General features: G+C 41.8%; 1 protein-coding gene across 3 annotated transcripts in view; it reads right to left on the reverse strand.

Annotated features, from left to right (window-relative positions):
- Nucleotides 1-1,168: 1,168 nt before the first annotated feature.
- Nucleotides 1,169-16,613, reverse strand: part of LCP1 (lymphocyte cytosolic protein 1) — an 81,054-nt gene continuing 65,609 nt past the window's right edge. For all 3 annotated transcript variants that reach the window (XM_019500492.2, XM_006278912.4, XM_014608366.3), the window contains exons 8-16: nucleotides 16,441-16,583; nucleotides 13,213-13,308; nucleotides 12,431-12,626; nucleotides 11,374-11,452; nucleotides 11,075-11,189; nucleotides 8,407-8,540; nucleotides 7,363-7,486; nucleotides 4,476-4,600; nucleotides 1,169-2,646 (exon numbers count right to left, since the gene is read on the reverse strand). In XM_019500492.2, the coding sequence (XP_019356037.2) occupies nucleotides 2,514-2,646; nucleotides 4,476-4,600; nucleotides 7,363-7,486; nucleotides 8,407-8,540; nucleotides 11,075-11,189; nucleotides 11,374-11,452; nucleotides 12,431-12,626; nucleotides 13,213-13,308; nucleotides 16,441-16,583 (1,145 nt within the window). In that variant the 3' untranslated portion in view covers nucleotides 1,169-2,513. The remainder of the gene's footprint in view (nucleotides 2,647-4,475; nucleotides 4,601-7,362; nucleotides 7,487-8,406; nucleotides 8,541-11,074; nucleotides 11,190-11,373; nucleotides 11,453-12,430; nucleotides 12,627-13,212; nucleotides 13,309-16,440; nucleotides 16,584-16,613) is intronic.

Consider the following 16,613-nt stretch of genomic DNA (forward strand, 5'->3'; position numbering starts at 1 on the left):
CATGTCTGCAGCTTCTCTCCCCTAGCCCCTCTCCCCTGCCCCCTCTGCATGCCAGCTCCAGTGCTGTCTGCATGATGGGAGGGGGAGAAGGGAGGGGAGAGAGCTTGGGTTGGAGTTTGCCCAGCCTACACTGGAGTGCAGGTATGTGGATTGGAGCCCTCCATCAGCCCAGCCCTGATCAGACAGAAGTTAATGAAAGTACTGTGCTTTGGAGTGCCTTCATCTGAACCCTCACATAACAATGCTTAATTTGTTGCATGATGGGGCACTTTTAAAGCACTTACAGCCATGTACTTCTGTCAGCACATGGCTGTAGCCACAATTAACTTACAGGTGCACATAAGGATTGGGATGGGGAGGGGCTGGGGTGAGGATGTTACCACATCTCATCAAACAGTTCCCAAATATATGAAGTGGGACATTGGGTATGAACTCTAGGATCCAGGGACAACAGCCTTTCTCTGAGGTGAAATGTAATGTTTATTTATAGCCTTACTCACAAAGCATTGTATCCTGGGATTCTACAAACACACAACCCCATTGTTCCAATTTAAGCACCTGTGAAGTATCCAAAATAACACTCCCTGCATCATAGGGATTTCCTTTCATTCCAGCAACAAGCTACATGTATGAAGAGCTGAAGCTCTCCTGATCATCTCCCTGCATATGTATGAAGAGCTGCAGCTTCCAGGTTTTGACTTAGATCCATCAGAGCTGCCTTAAATGCAGCCGTTTTAACCCCGAGTTGCAACAACCTATTCCATTCCAACTTAATCCCTTTGCTATTAGTCCACTACCCTTACTTGTCTTGAGTAGAACCTTCCTTTGCAAAATTCCGCTTATCATCCAGGCCCACAAAATAAGCTGGGCAAGAGAACATGGTTAGGGGTTAGTTATTGCTTTGCAATATTTGAGATGAGTAACAGCTGCAGAATCTGGGCTTTACAATCAGTATTGTACATCCACCTGGCTATTCCCATTACAGAAGAAATAAAATAAGTACAGTTAAGGGGAGGTGCCAGTAAACTAATAGCATTTACTCAGCGTATTTATCTGTATGGTGAGTTCAATGTGTCTGCTTTCAAACCTGTATGTTTTGACTCTGCCAGCATATTGTAGTTATCACTTTGTTCACATATATGCAACACTGAAAGAAAGAGTCTGAATGTTTGGCTCATAGGATACTTTATTTGGAGAGACTTTCCATATCACTGTATATTTACTCTTCATTAAGGCAATTTCATGGAGGAAAAGAAGAGAGTCTCAGGATAATTTGACAAGATTGCATTAAGGCATTTTACTACAGTAGAACCCATGTCATGAATACAACAATAAGCAACACACACTAAGGAGCAGATTCAGTGCAGTGTGTTTCATTAATTCTCAACAAATAAAGGTAGATTTTCAAGTGAGATAAAACTGACAGAGGTTTGCTGCTAAAGTCAATGAAGCTATGCTGATGTCCCTCAGTTAAGGACCTGAGCACTAAATACATCACTCAGGTATGTGCTTGGTTAAGTTAAGCACTTTCTTCGCTGAATCAGGCCACTAGCTTCTCATCTGTTTCTGTGGCATGCCATCAATTGTCAGCAAGCCTGTTTAGGTTGTTAACAGGATTCAATTATTGTTCACTTCATCCAGTTGACACTGTATGGCCCTTTGCTCCCTTCATTTGCATCTCTGCTTTATTATTACTTCCAAATGAATTTCCTTAGTTTGCATTGCACAGTTTTCATTTGAAGGAAGTTATTGCTTTGCAATATGTTTATTGTTAAAACATGTCATGAAATTATAAAATTATAAAAATGAGTTGATAACTTGCACAATGTGGACTGCAAAGGTTTCTGAGGCCTTGGTTGTGATCCTGTTATTCAAATCGTAATATCTTTACCCTGTAAGCAGTCCCACCAGTGTCAAAAGGACTACTCATACTACACAGTTTGAGTGAGACCCTTAATTAGCTATCTTCTCTTTCCGCAAGAGTTTCCCAACTCAGAGGATTCTACTATCCCAGAAAAATAAACACTACTCTGCATTGGCTGCCTTTGTAGTGCAAGGTGCTAAACAAAGGAAAGCATGGCATAAACATCATCAGAAGTACGAATTCATTATTAATTGTAAGAGAACAAATGCAACCTTTCAAAATCCTGAAGACTGTCTACCTGATCATGCCTCTCAAGGCAAAACCTCCAGGTGACCTCTAGAAAGCACATTTGATACTCACTGTTACCAGTAAATTTCCTGCTGTTTGAAGCATATTAAGAAGTATGAAATAGCTACACCTAGGCAAGGGAAATTGGGCAAAGAAATCAAGGACATTATTGTTTAGAACAGAACATGGTAGATTATTTTGCAGAGTATATATGTCAACTTTTGTATGTTTTGGAATCTTGTCTAGCATTCTTGCCTTAGAAAGTATGAAGAATCTGCATGTGTCCTTGATACCAAGAAGAGCATTCCGTCTGAAGGAGTCAGGGGGTGCATACCAGCCATTCATACAAGTCTTTTGTGGTTTAAACTCTCTTCATTCCTTTTCCCATAAGGCAAGCAAACACAGTCATGACCATTTTTGGTTTTACTTCAACCAGGTCTTCTGGCAGGGCATAGACTCTTGCTCCAATTTTTCTCGCCATAGAGATGGCATATCTGTATAGGTGGGAAAATGAAAAGAAATGTAAGAAGCAGGATCAGTGTTCATTTGTTCAGCAAGTTCTAGTTTAGCATGCTAGAGCTGGCCAGGAACTTTCTGTCAAAATGGTTTTCCATCAGAAAAACACTGATTTGTCAAAACTTAAGCTTTCTGCAGCAATGTACGTAGTTCCATTCTGTGGTCTAATAAAAGTCTAGTCTCCCATATCCTAGGTGAGTGCCATCTGAAAGACGGAGTGTGGGATTTTGCAAAATAGGCTTACATTTTAGAACAGTATGCAAAATCTATTACTTCCTTCCCTGATCTCCCAGGGAGATCTTTGCTGAGGGAAAACTCTTCCTAGCAATAAAGGGCCAAATTCTGCCCCTACTACTTCAGAACATTTATATACATGATGCGGATTTAGTCCTTCAGGATGCATTCTATGCCCCCAAAATTGAAATAGTGAGCTTTTAATTGAAACCTATCCCATCACTGTATATATGTGATTGTCCTGATGGCCACAGATGCCTGCTGAAGGCAGAAGTGGTGAGGGGGTTCACAAAAGAATAGCCAGAGGGGTACAGGGAGACTTACAATAATATTTAAATTGATGCTACATAAAGACAAAAACTATTAGCCATTTGTTTTCCTGAATTGTGTTTGAGGCAACCACAAAGACTTCACTAAGGGCATTGTACATATGACAATGCTCCGATGTACATGTGATGAAAATTTCCCTATGTGTGGCTTACTGGCATCACACATTATATGTATGGAAGTTTTGGGGGTTTGAAATGAGTATGCATCATTGCAAACTAAATTACATTATGATGTAGTTTAGTTTGCAACATTGCAATTTGGAAAGATGGAGAAAGGGCCTGTGTGGAGGGAAGCAAATGCCAGGCATGAGGGAAAGAAGCAGAACAGTAGGGAGAGAGATAAACTGCTGAGAAACAGAGGAGATGGCAGGATTAGAGAACAGAACACTCCTTTACATTACAGGCAGCTAAAGCAGAGCAATACTTTAGCCTTCCCATGTGGGCTATTGCTGTAGTGGCCACAGGGATGCTGGTGATTATAACCGGGAAAGGAATCATGACTTGGATGGGTGGTGATCTGGAAGGAGAGAAGGTCTACAAGGCTGTTGCCCTAAAGGTGTACTTCACACTTGGAGAGAATTCACACCCACACAAATGGTGCTTATGGGTTGAATTCCCTTCACAGTCCCAACTCTCTTTTGATTGTGCCCCTCATTTCACCTTTGTGTGAACAAGGAAGAATACCATTTAATTTCACAGCTGGCTGCTGAAGCATTTTTATATATCTGGCATTATTACCTGATCTTAGAATTTTTTTTAATGTAATAAGAAGAAATATGAGCTTAAGAAGAAAAGTGGTTATGAGCTCATCAAGGGATTGTAAAGCAAGAACTATAGCAGCATTCGCTTAATTTCCATTAGCAACATTTTTTTCTATCTTTTTCCCTAGGTACTTCTTGCTTCCAAGATAGTTCTTACTTGCAGACACAGGGAGTGCTAACAACTGAGTCATAAGAGTAACTTAAAAACAATGCAATGAGAGCCTGATTTGGTATACTAGGGGCAGCATGTGTGCCACAAGTGGCACAAGCAGCTTCTGTGTGTGGCAAATGACAGATCAGGAAGGGGACAGGTAGCACAACAGCAGATAGGACAGGAAGCAGAAAGCAGAGCAACAGATTGGGCAGAAGACGGGTGTTGGAATGGCACTTAGGGTGGATATGGAGCTAATTTGTGTCACGCTTGCCAAAAAGGTTAGCCCCCACATGATACACCCTTCGTGTTGTCGCATAGCTCAGACTTACTTAGCATTATTGAGCTTCTCATCATCATCCAGGTTCTCTGTTTTCAGAAGGTCATATTTGATAGAACCCGGCTGAATAGCATCAATGAGATCCAGGACTGGCATGCTTGTGCTTATTTTGGGGTCCTGAAAGGAGGGAAAATAAAGTTAGATGCACAGACTGACAGGGGTTCTACTCAGCCATAACCATAGCTCAAGCGGAGTGGATGACTGCTCAGAGCAGTGGTTCTCAACCATTTTAAATTCAAGGCACTCCTCCATAACTTTTGTGATTGAGAGACACCCCATTCAAAAACTGATTTATTACAGTGCTTACCTCCTTGCAGAGGGGCCAGGCAGGGACCTAAGCCTGAACTTCTCAACTCATCTCTTCACACCTGGTTTTCATAGATTCATAGATGTTAGGGTCGGAAGGGACCTCAATAGATCATCGAGTCCAACCCCCTGCATAGGCAGGAAAGAGTGCTGGGTCTAGATGACCCCAGCCAGATGCATATCCAACTTCCTCTTGAAGACCCCCAGGGTAGGGGAGAGCACCACCTCCCTTGGGAGCCCGTTCCAGACCTTGGCCACTCTAACTGTGAAGAAGTTCTTCCTAATGTCCAATCTAAATCTGCTCTCTGCTAGCTTGTGGCCATTATTTCTTGTAACCCCGGGGGCGCCTTGGTGATTAAAACCTCACCAATTCCCTTCTGTGCCCCCATGATGAACTTATAGGCAGCCACAAGGTCACCTCTCAACCTTCTGTTGCGGAGGCTGAAAAGGTCCAGGTTCTCTAGTCTCTCCTCGTAGGGTTTGGTCTGCAAGCCCTTAACCATATGAGTGGCCCTTCTCTGGACCCTCTCCAGGTTATCCACATCCCTCTTGAAGTGCGGTGCCCAGAATTGCACGCAGTACTCCAGCTGCGGTCTGACCAGCACCTGATAGAGGGGAAGTATCACCTCTTTGGATCTATTCGTCATGCATCTGCTGATGCACGATAAAGTGCCATTAGCTTTTCTGATGGCTTCGTCACACTGCCAACTCATGTTCATCTTGGAGTCCACTAGGACTCCAAGATCCCTTTCCACTTCCGTGCCACCCAGCAGGTAATTTCTTAGGCAGTAGGTGTGCTGGACATTTTTCCTCCCTAGGTGCAGCACTTTGCATTTCTCCTTGTTGAACTGCATTCTATTGTTTTCTGCCCACTTGTCCAACATGTCTGTCACGACCCAATTAATCAGTGCCCATGTCACTAGCAAGAGATACCATACAGAACATCCTCATTTCGCACACCGTAGTCAACTAAGGGTTAAGAGAAATCCTTGCGAGAAATTCCTTGAAACAAAACGCTGGCGGAGAACTGTAGGTAATTGGTCAGCTGAAATAAAACCCTAGCGAAAGCTGTATATAATTGGTCAAGAAAAAGGCTTAGGCCTCTCTCACGTAACATACTAAAAACCTAACCCACTACCTTGTAACCTGATAGCAACCTGAGAGCACAAAGAACTGTTGCTTGCCAAAAAATTAAAGATTCCACCTAGCAGCTCATCATTGGATATCTCCGTTAGTTACCTCTGTCTATAAATAGTTTAGTAGTTTCTGCCCAAGCCGGAGAACCCTGGAGAAATCTCTGAGGAGAAACCTGAGCCCATCACCAGAGTGACTTGGCGGTTTGATCACCCGTTAATGACTCCCCGTCATTGTTAATCTTGACGTATTAAAGCCCTGCAGGCCCGATAGTTCGTTCTCGGCGCGTTCGTCATTCATTGATTGTAACCTGAACCCGCACGCTCAACTGTAACCGAAGCAACTATAACGGAACAAAGGCTCAGCCTGCGTCGCACGTCACTATCTGGGCGACGTAAGTAAACAATCTCCTGTAACCAACACGCGCCTGTGCCTGGTTAATTTCACCCCATCCATCACTACCCGCCTGTTAAGGCGAAAGTTTTACTGCTCCGGTGGGAATCAGAAAGCAGCTGCCGGTGCTGCTCTGATCCCTGACAGTGTCCAGGTCTGCTTGCAGCTGTTCCCTGCCCTCCGGCGTGTCCACTTCTCCCCATAGCTTTGTGTCATCCGCAAACTTGGACAGAGTACACTTCACTCCCTCATCCAAGTCGCTGATGAAGACATTAAAGAGTATCGGTCCAAAGACCAAGCCCTGCGGGACCCCACTGCCCACACCCTTCCAGGTTGAAACTGACCCATCCACCACGACTCTCTGGGTGCGATGGGTCGGGTTTCTCTCTCCACACCTCGAAGCACCCTTCAAAGGATCATGCCCCCCATCTTGGATTTCCTTACTCCACCCCAATTTTCCTTAACCATAATATGGTCATCCTAATCTTGCAGCACATCAGAATGCCCCAGCATCCTGGTTGAAAATCACTGGCTTAGTGGTTCACTGGTTGCTGTTTATCATATATTTGGTTTGATTTTTAGTCTAGGTTGGATTCAACAGGCCTTCTCCTTACATAGTGTACATTGCCAATTCACATCAGATAAAGATTAGGCCTAGGACTTTCTCCAGATACGTCAAAAAGATTGTAAACCCTCTGGGATGGAGGCTATAAGGAAGGTAGGAAGTGGCCCAGAAATACAACTTGAGGGTTAAAAGTGACCTTTTTGAAGAGGGGCCCTTTGGTTGGGACTCAGTGGATCAGGGACCCCTAAAGGTACTGCTGTACCAGTGGCAACTGGTACAGTTTCAGCTACTGGGAAAACACCTGGTTTGAAAAAGTACTGTGGAGTAAGAATGGCTTGATATCATTTCCAACACAGAAGACTATAAACAAGGCTGGTGGGCTAAGGAAGGAGATGCCATTACCTTCCTTGGAAACAATAAAAACAGCAGTATACCTGTAACCGTAAGGGTCTCATGACATCCATATAAAGGAAAACCATACCTTGAAGCTAGAGATGGTTGAACATTTCCCAGCTTCAGTGAGTGTTTCATTTACCCAGTTGACAATAATTTCATCATTGACCTTCTGCCCACCACCTATGTCTTCAAGGATACTCAGCGTATACCTTAACAAAAAATATAAAATGTCTGTTGGTTCATACTCGAAAGTGTGAAGCCACATCGTACATGTAAAACCTTGCAAGGCCAAACCCTGCAGTCCTCACTCACACTCAGTTAATTCTTTTCAAGTAGATTAAGTTATACAGGGCTCTGTCTCATTATACTAAGGCTCCTTGACACTGCTCTGGCAAAGCCAAGGAGTTTTAGGGTAGCACAGGTGACTGTTATAGAAGTGTGCTATATATGGCCAGAGGGTGCAAAAAGACTTTTATGTGAACAATGCAGGCCCACAATATCTACAAAGAAATCACAGATTCATGAATTTCAGGGCCAGAAGGGGTTGTTACACAACGCTTCCCTGAGACGAGCCTATGAACTCCATTTCATCAACCTCCTGGATACTAGAGATCATGGACTAAATATCAACATTGGATTTTTGACACATTATAATCTGCCTGGCAACTGACTCCCCAGCCCAGCCCCTGGCTTGTTTACTTTTCATTCCATCCAGGAAGAGCACACACCAACTGCTGAAATTTCCTTAGCCTGACAAAGGGTTTTTGAACCCAAAAGCTTGCTTAATAACTATTCTTCAACTATTTGGGTTGGCCTAATAAAAGATATCAAATTCACACAAGGAACCTTGAGGGCCAGAAGGGACATTTATGATCACTTAGTCTGTCCTCCTGCATAATAGGAGCTGCAAAGCCTCAGCAGTTGCCTTTGTATCAAGCCCACAATTTGGTTTCTGCTAAAACGTGAATTTTAGAAAGGCATACTATCTTGATTAAAAGATGAAATATAGATAACAGGGATAATAATAGTATCGATCTATCTCCTCCCTGATGAATGCTGACACCCCATTCATTCCTATGTAGTGTATCAGTAACACGGAAGTAATATGGGTAAAGGCTGACTACTGTACCTTCTCATTAACTGCCAGATCAAGGCAAGAGTTAGTGTACGATTTCCTTCATTGAGATCTTGCCCAGCAATTCCAACGAGGGAAAACTTGGCTTGATTCTTTCCCAGCTCCACTGCATAGTTGCAGTTTTCAAGCTGTCAATAACAGATATAGTCAGTATGTTTAAAAATATGGGGAGCAACAAACATCTTTAAAGGAATTCATTGCTATCTGCAACTGTTGTAAAGGATATGTCAGATCCTGCAAATGGATTCATACAGGCAGACCATCCTGTGGGCTTCTGTGTGAGTATTATACTGGGGTTTGAGTACTTTCAGGATCTAGCCCATAACTTCTATGGGAAGCTTTGGCCTGTAAAGAAATACTACAGTGTACTAGAGTGTTTCATCAGAACTTAATTGACACCAAACACACTGGGAAATACACTTTGCAGCACTCTAAGGTAGCCCCAGTACTATCTTCTATTGGTCTGCAAAACGGCACCATTCCATTTCGACTTGTGTTTCAACAGAACAGCGTTTCATTTCAAATTTCATTTTGATTTGAAACCACTATTCCATTTCATTTTGTCAAAACAGTAACGCTGTTTTGACACTGTTTCAAGTTTCGCCCATAGGCTATAATGGGGAAGCTCAAAACATTCTCTCTCATCCAGCAGGCAGATCAGGGGCACACAACCCCAGGAGGGCTGTGGGGGCTGTGCCAGTCCTCCTAGGGTTGTGGACCCCCTATCTGCCTGCCAGATGAGGGAGGGAAGCTGAGTGCTGGCGCCTGAACTGAGCCCCACTGCTTAGTTCCCCTCCCCAGCGCTGTGATCCATTGGGCTGGGGAAGGCAACTGAGCCTGATCACTCAGTTCCCCTCCCCAGTGCTGTGATTGATTGGGCTGGAGAAGGCAACTCAGCCCAGTTGAGCTGAGTTCAATGCCCCAGCACTAGGAATGGGCTGGGGAAGGGTATTCAGCCCACCTGAGTTTCCCTCCCCAGTGCTACGATAGGGCTGGGGAAGGCAACTCAGCCAGCTGAGCTGAGTTCCCCTCCCCAGCACTACCATGGACCTCAGTGCCCTTCCCCAGCCTGATCCTAGCTCTGGGGAGGGGAATTTAGCTCAGCTGGGCTGAGTTGCCTTCCCCAGCCCAATGGATCAAAGCACTAGGGAGGGGAACTGAGCGATCAGGCTCAGTTCCCTTCCCCAGCTCTATCCTAGTGCTGGGGAGAACTCAGTCAGGCTGCTTCGAAACATTTCAAAACTTTTGAAACATTTCAACTGCCCTTGTTTTATTTTGAGGCTGTTTTCAAGCCCTTTGTTTCATTTCGATTTTGCTGTTTCAAGCTCGAAATGAGTCGAAACAGTGTCGAAACAAAACAGCCGGTTAAATTTTGCGCAGCCCTACTGTCTTCTTTCTCTTACCTAGTAAGGTAGCACTATTCTGGGACAATAATTGGGGTTTTCAATGTGAAGTGAGTCCCAGAATTTTAATGTTTTAGGTGTTTTAGGTACCCTGCCCTGCCTCATTTACTAATAGCTTGAGAACGTTCTTGGCCAATACACCTCATGCTGAGAGAAAACTGGGCACTTAGTGGATGTTCAACAGGGAACTTTCTTCCAGGTCATGAGGCATCTAGGCCACAAACATTTAATATCTGCTTCTCTGTGAGAAGGCACAATGACAGAACAGATAAGGTATTTCATGATGGACTCAGAAGTATGTTTGCACCTTTCTCTGGATTTATGCCAAAAGTCAGTCTAACTGTGTGAGGATCAAGCTGATGAACCAGACAGCAGGATGTGATGTGATGCATCACTCACTTGTGTGCTGTTGGCTACAGACATCAGTGGGACTTAGCCCCACTAGTCTGATTAGCTGCTTAGGCTCAGCACAGACCTTGGGCTTTGACTTATTCCATTGATGTGGAGGGAGATGATCAGGAGAGCTGGAATAATCATGGATATGTATTGTAACTTGTGGGCTGAATACGGCAAAATTATTTAAAGAATCGGGGGGGTTTAATGTAGATTGAAAACATGAAATATATTTACATCTCAAATAGTATTCAAATCTCTACAGAGCTAATGAGTTGAATTTATTACTAAAGGGAAGGGAAATATTCATGGAATACACAGTAGAAATATAATTTAATCAGGTCTCCTTGTGACTTTAGAGCAACATGCAGTTATGCATGCAAATGCCTATATATTTCCCTGCCACATATAAATTATTAGGTGCACTCAGTAACACAGGAAAGCATTTAAGCACATGCTTAACTCTAGGCACAAAACAGTACCAGTTGACTTCAGTGGGATGGCTCATAGATGCTTAGTTTTAAGCATGTGCTGTAGTATTTGGTACAGCTACAACATCATTCTTACAATACTGCTGATTCAAATGACAGATCTCAACATGTTGCAAGACTGATTGGTAAATAAGTGTAGTTGCAATACTGCATACACGCAAAAGGAGTATAGGCCATAAACCCTTTGTAAATGAATTCCTGTAACAGAGATATTAGACTTTACTGTTCAACTGCTGAATGAGGACTCAATTCCATTTTGAAGTATGTGCAGTCATTCATTAATTAATGAGTGTATGTGTGGTTCCAGCACTTTAAAAGAAATGGTATGGATATCTGTGTATTGCTAAAAAGAAAAGTCATATCAAGTTTTTGTACCTTCTTCATGTTGCCACCCAGTTTAGGATAAGGTGGTTTGTTCACTCTGTTCCAGTCTACTGGCACTTTAATCTTTTCATAAAGCTGGAAGATAACCAGGGCATCTGACAGGTCACTGAAAAAAAAATATATACATCACCTTATAAATGATGTGGCAAGGAATCACATTTAAACATTAGTAGAATTGATCACATTTTCCTAAAGGATAAAACCTGAGCATGCATTTCCATGTTCTCTATGAACAAGTTTTTCTTTCAGGTGTAAATTACATTTATTTATCTCAAGATAGATTTTATTACCTGTATAAATGATTTACACGTGGATTAACACCCAGAGAGTTCATCCAGTTCCTAAAAGTCCTCTCTTCCCTTGTTTCACCTAAAATGATAGCAATATCAATCAATGGTTCTGCAAAACTCAACTCTACAGTGAGATAACTATTTTGCAAAAATGAAAACATATTAAAAAAACTACAGTGTACTGAAAACATTTGTAGAATGAAAGATTAACTGGCATGTGAATTAAGAGTACTAAACAGTAGGTAAGATTCTGTACATGCCACATGTGTTCTAGCACTTGGGCCAAATTCCTTTAAAAATATTGAAAAAAATTCAAATTTACCTTGTCTGAGAAGGTTTAGTACAAGCCTTTGAAGACATTCAGTTACAATCCCTAGCAAATAGATTCCACATGGAGCTGAGCATTCTGTCGTGATTCAGGAAAATATTTAAGCACGTGCTTAACACAAAAACAGCTCCAGTTGACTTCAGTGGGATGGCTCACATGCTTAACTTCCAGCATGTGCTACAGTATTTTGTTGATTCAAGTGACAGAGCTTGGCACCTTGCAAAACTGAGCTGCTACCTCAGACTTTGTTTAAAACAACACTTTGTTTGCTGTCACTGACTGTACAACTAAGATTTCATAGATGTGTCAGACTGAGCCTGTGCAAAAACTACTTTCTTCTTGAATATAATGATGTACCCTAAATGTTTTTTTCCAGGACACAAACAGTTTGATCCTGGAACAAGTGTTTGGCGAGAGCCTACACTGGTGTTATGGTTTTATTTAGTGCTAAGTGATTGCCAATTCACTTAAGGTTGGATGATTGTGAATGCTAGTTTAAAACAAACCCCAGACACACGAAAAGTCAAACAAAGCCTTTCAAAGAACAGGAAGTCAACTACATCTGAAACTGGATGCAAGTAATGCAGCCATATCCCCTCCTGAAATCTTCCTTAGCTCTTGTTGCATTGAAGATGTCTGGGAAAAGCTGGGTTAATAGAAGTTATCCAACCAAGTCTCAGTTACGAGAGTCTTCAATCTAATGCCACATATTCTTTGTACTTGCTTTACCTTCAATAGAACTCCAGTCAATGTCCTGGTTCTCTGGCTTATGGAGGGCAGGATATTTATTGAAGAGGTTGGCAATGAAAGCCAAGTTCAACTTTGGGTTGCCACGGACTACATCTGTGGCTGTGACAAACTGCCGGCAGCCTAGTTTCTCTGCCTGCTGCAACATACATTCTGCCCTCTGGATGTCATCCTTCTCCTGTGTTGACAAAACAAATATCAAATGCCTGAGTTAGCAAAAAATATTTGTTGCCAACTTCTACTGAAATGCCACACATATATATATACATGTAACTACTGTAGATTTGCACATAAAAGCTTTACAAATTAAAGCATATTCTTGGTTCAGTGCATATTTTTCCTTTTCCATGTACATATCACAAGCCAATATTTGCAGATTGCTTTTACCTAAAATCAGTATCTTGCCATATTACAATGATTTTTTAACTATAAACCTTGTGACATAATATAGGAAAAGTCAAGGAGAATTCAGATACATTTTCATGAAAATTAATAGGATGAACATTGATAGTGTATCTAACTGGTTTACTGGCTGGAAAAGTTTAAGTGATAACTCGTTCTCTGATATTTTATCATCATTAAAAACATCAAAGCTAAACAGCATTTAAATTCTGTATATTTGTTTTTTTTGATTGCAAGACTGCATTGGAATGGAAAATTTGGCCTGCTTCTTCCAGTATTATACTACATCTCAAAGTTTCCTCATTACTGTAAGTAAAAGACATTAAAATATGAGTGTGCGTTCTTTATTTCTATGATCTTACCCTTAATCCTGACATGTCAATAGCAATAGCTGGAATGCCTTCTTCATCTCCCTTTGGGGCAACTTGGTCCAGCAAATGGTAATAAGCTCTGGAGTCCTGAGACACAGCAAGAAATTAAGGGTGCTTACAGAAGTGTGGAGGACAAGTTACAAGTAAAGCTTGGTTTTGTATGTCGGTGTTTCCCATGAACAATGAGTCAGGTGGCTTTTTTTGTATTACATCAACCATTTGACAACATAATTAAATTAATAAAGCTGGAAACATTTAACCATTTACATTTTATGTTGCGTTGTTTTATAAAGCAATAGAAATACTAAATACAGAAAAGCTGGAAGCATTAAAAAAAGTACTACGTCTATGTTTCATTTGAGGAGGGGAAAGGCTAGAATTGATTTAAGGGGAATATGTTAAGTAAGAGATATGAAAAATATACCTTTACAACGCTCTGGAAGTCGGTCAGCTAAAGGTTTAGTAAAAGAATAGACAGAAAGGCGAAAGCAGAAGTTTAAGGCAGAGTTTAAAGAAATATTGAAATAGTTACAAAAGAGAAAGCAAAGTTTTCAAGGACAAACGTGAAAGCAAACAACAATTAACAAGCATTTTTCAAGCAAAAGGCTAGAACAAGACACAGATTTAATCTGCTTGGGTGGATCCATGTGTGGAAAATACCAGTTTTATTTAAGAAATCATTATAAGCATAATTGAGACCCTTCAAATAAAAATTCAGATGACATTTTTTTAAAAGCAGGCTCATAAATTGTTAATAATTTGAGCAATAGAAAGGCAAGTGTCCAAACTTCGCAAACCTTTACTTTCAAGATTTATTCTAACTTGTACACTAGTTCCATTTCTTTGCAAATGTTTCTCTGCATGCCTGCATACATTATAGAATATGTATATTTATAGAAGAAGCAATTCTGAGAGATGCATGTAATAAGTGGATGATAGCAAATAATAGAGGCTGAAATTTTGGCCACACTGATGTCAATGTGTACATTTTGTTTTTCAGAATTGATAATGATATGATATAAAATGTAGGCTATCACCTTCATGTGCTTAACTGGTGGTTCTGTAGTTTAAGCACAATGTTGGATTCAGTGGATCTACACTTGCTCTGTGCATCCTTTCTGCACGTATAGGGCACATCTATAGAGACGTTGACTATGGAGCTGCCTAATTAGCTCTGCAGTAAATGTCTCAGCACCTACACATCGCTTTATTAGGTCGTAGTAAACTAATAAACTCCGCAGCAGGTTACTACTTGGATATACAAGTACTAACCTGCCACAGAGTTTTTTACTCTGCAGCAGTGCACATGTAGACACTGATGTGCCTGGCTGAGGCACGGGAGTGCTTCAGTGCAGTGGCTAGCCCTGCACTGAAACACCCTTGTGCCCTAGCCAGCTCCTCTGCAGCACACTGAGCCAGGTCAGAGCAGCCCCAAGCTGGCAAACTGACTCCTCCAGGCCTCCTGCTAGCCAGGGCTGCTCCAGCCCAGTTCAACACACTGTGGTCCCAAGTTCACATTCAAATGGCACGCTCAGGAGCAATAAACTCCAGTATGATAGATACATGTGCCAGTTTATTGCTGTGCATTAATAGCATGTGCCCAGTCGGTACCCTGCACAGGTGCCTGGGAGAAAAAGAATCACCCAGGCATAGGTAGAAGGCCAGATATGTCCCAAAAAGCCAAGAGGAGACCTTCTCCCTTTTCAGCCCATTAAGCTACCGGTTAAGGCACTTGCCCAGGAAATACAGGTTGTAGGGACCCCTCACCCAGAGAAGTTGTGAAACTGAATCTCTCTCTTATCAGCAGGAGGTACAGGTTCAAAGTCCATTTGGGTGAGAAGCAGGTCCTTCTAATTTTGGCAGGTATGTGTGCAGGATGAATCCATACTGCCATAGGTGAAAATAGAATCCAAACTAAGCATAAATGCCACAAACTGCAGTTACGTACCACTATATAAGTACTATTTGGGTGTGTCTACATGAGAAGATAACTGAGCAGTGCCTAATTCTACTGTGCAGTACCGTGCAGGGCAAAAACCATGCTAATATGCTACGGTGCAGTAGTATTAGGCTACTACGCAGTTGGCATCACTAAAAAGCCGTGTACCAGTGCTACTGCACAGTAGCACCAGTTACTACATATTGATTTAGTACTTGGTTATACAAATACTAAACTTAATGCGCTGTAACTACAGTGCATTAATGAACATGTAGATACACCCCTTGAGTACAAAGTGGGGAAATAGAATTTAGCCTCAAGCTGCATGAAATTCCTCTCTCTAGCTTGCCTATAGAAACCCGAGAAAGATTCATCCCATGGCCCTTCTACATAAAAAAGAAACATCTTTTGCATTAAAAAAATATATTGAGTGCAGAGGAAATTTTATGCATGAGGTGAATGGAGGATGAGACTCCAAATATTTCACTTTGTCTTCCTATTATTGTTGGTTATTTATATTAAATATGCAATCTTTATAATTCATGTTTTAGGCCCTCTGCTGATCCTAAAGCCAGTGGCAAGGAAGGTTCTGCTTAGTTACAACTAGCCAAGTGGTGCCAAAACCTGGCTTGAAATTGCTGCAACGAAAGGAGGAAAGGTTATCTTAGTAAAATAATATGGATTTCTGATTGGCAATCACAGTCAAGTTTTTCGTGTCTTTTGTGTGTGATTTGGATTATGAAAATGGCTGTTGGGGATGGGAGAAATAGGCCCAGGAAGTGGTACTGGATTATGAAACTTTTCATTTACTGGTCACATGTAGTCTGTGTTAATCCATTCAACTGAATGGAAGGATTCCTGTTGACTTCAATGGGTTCTGGAGTAGGACCTTAGTGACTAAAGGTCACTGCCATCTCTGTAATGGTATATCAGAAAGGAGGGGGTTGTTTTCTTTCCCCAATTCATCAACCTGTTAAGGAAAAAGTCCATTAAAGTTTAAGCCTAGCTGAAATTGAAAGTTGCAATTCCACAGCTTTGAGGTATTCTAAATGTACTGTTTAGGATGTCACAGCATTAGTCCTACACACACTATCCACGGGATTCCTTTTAATCAAAGGAGCAGTTAAGTTGACTCAGAAGTTTCACAAGAAGTCTATCATTAAGTGTTTTTAGGAGTGGAACCTGAGCCATCATTTTTGGATAAACAAGCCCAGGTAAAGGAGGTTGCACTGACACTGGGGATCACTGTTTTTGCTGTAGTTGATCTCCATTTTTTATACCTTGATGTCTGTGCTGAAGTTGTTGATTTTGTTGCATCCAGCATTCTCCAGGTGATAGTTAGCCCATCTCAGCAGCAGTTCCTCTGGGGATAATTTCATCAGATCCTCTAGGCTCTCTCCTTCCCGCAGAAGGGCAATCAAAGCTAGGCAAGCACAAAATTGAAGGAAAATCA

Source organism: Alligator mississippiensis, chromosome 1 (genome assembly GCF_030867095.1).
Source record: "Alligator mississippiensis isolate rAllMis1 chromosome 1, rAllMis1, whole genome shotgun sequence".
NCBI lineage: Eukaryota > Metazoa > Chordata > Crocodylia > Alligatoridae > Alligator > Alligator mississippiensis.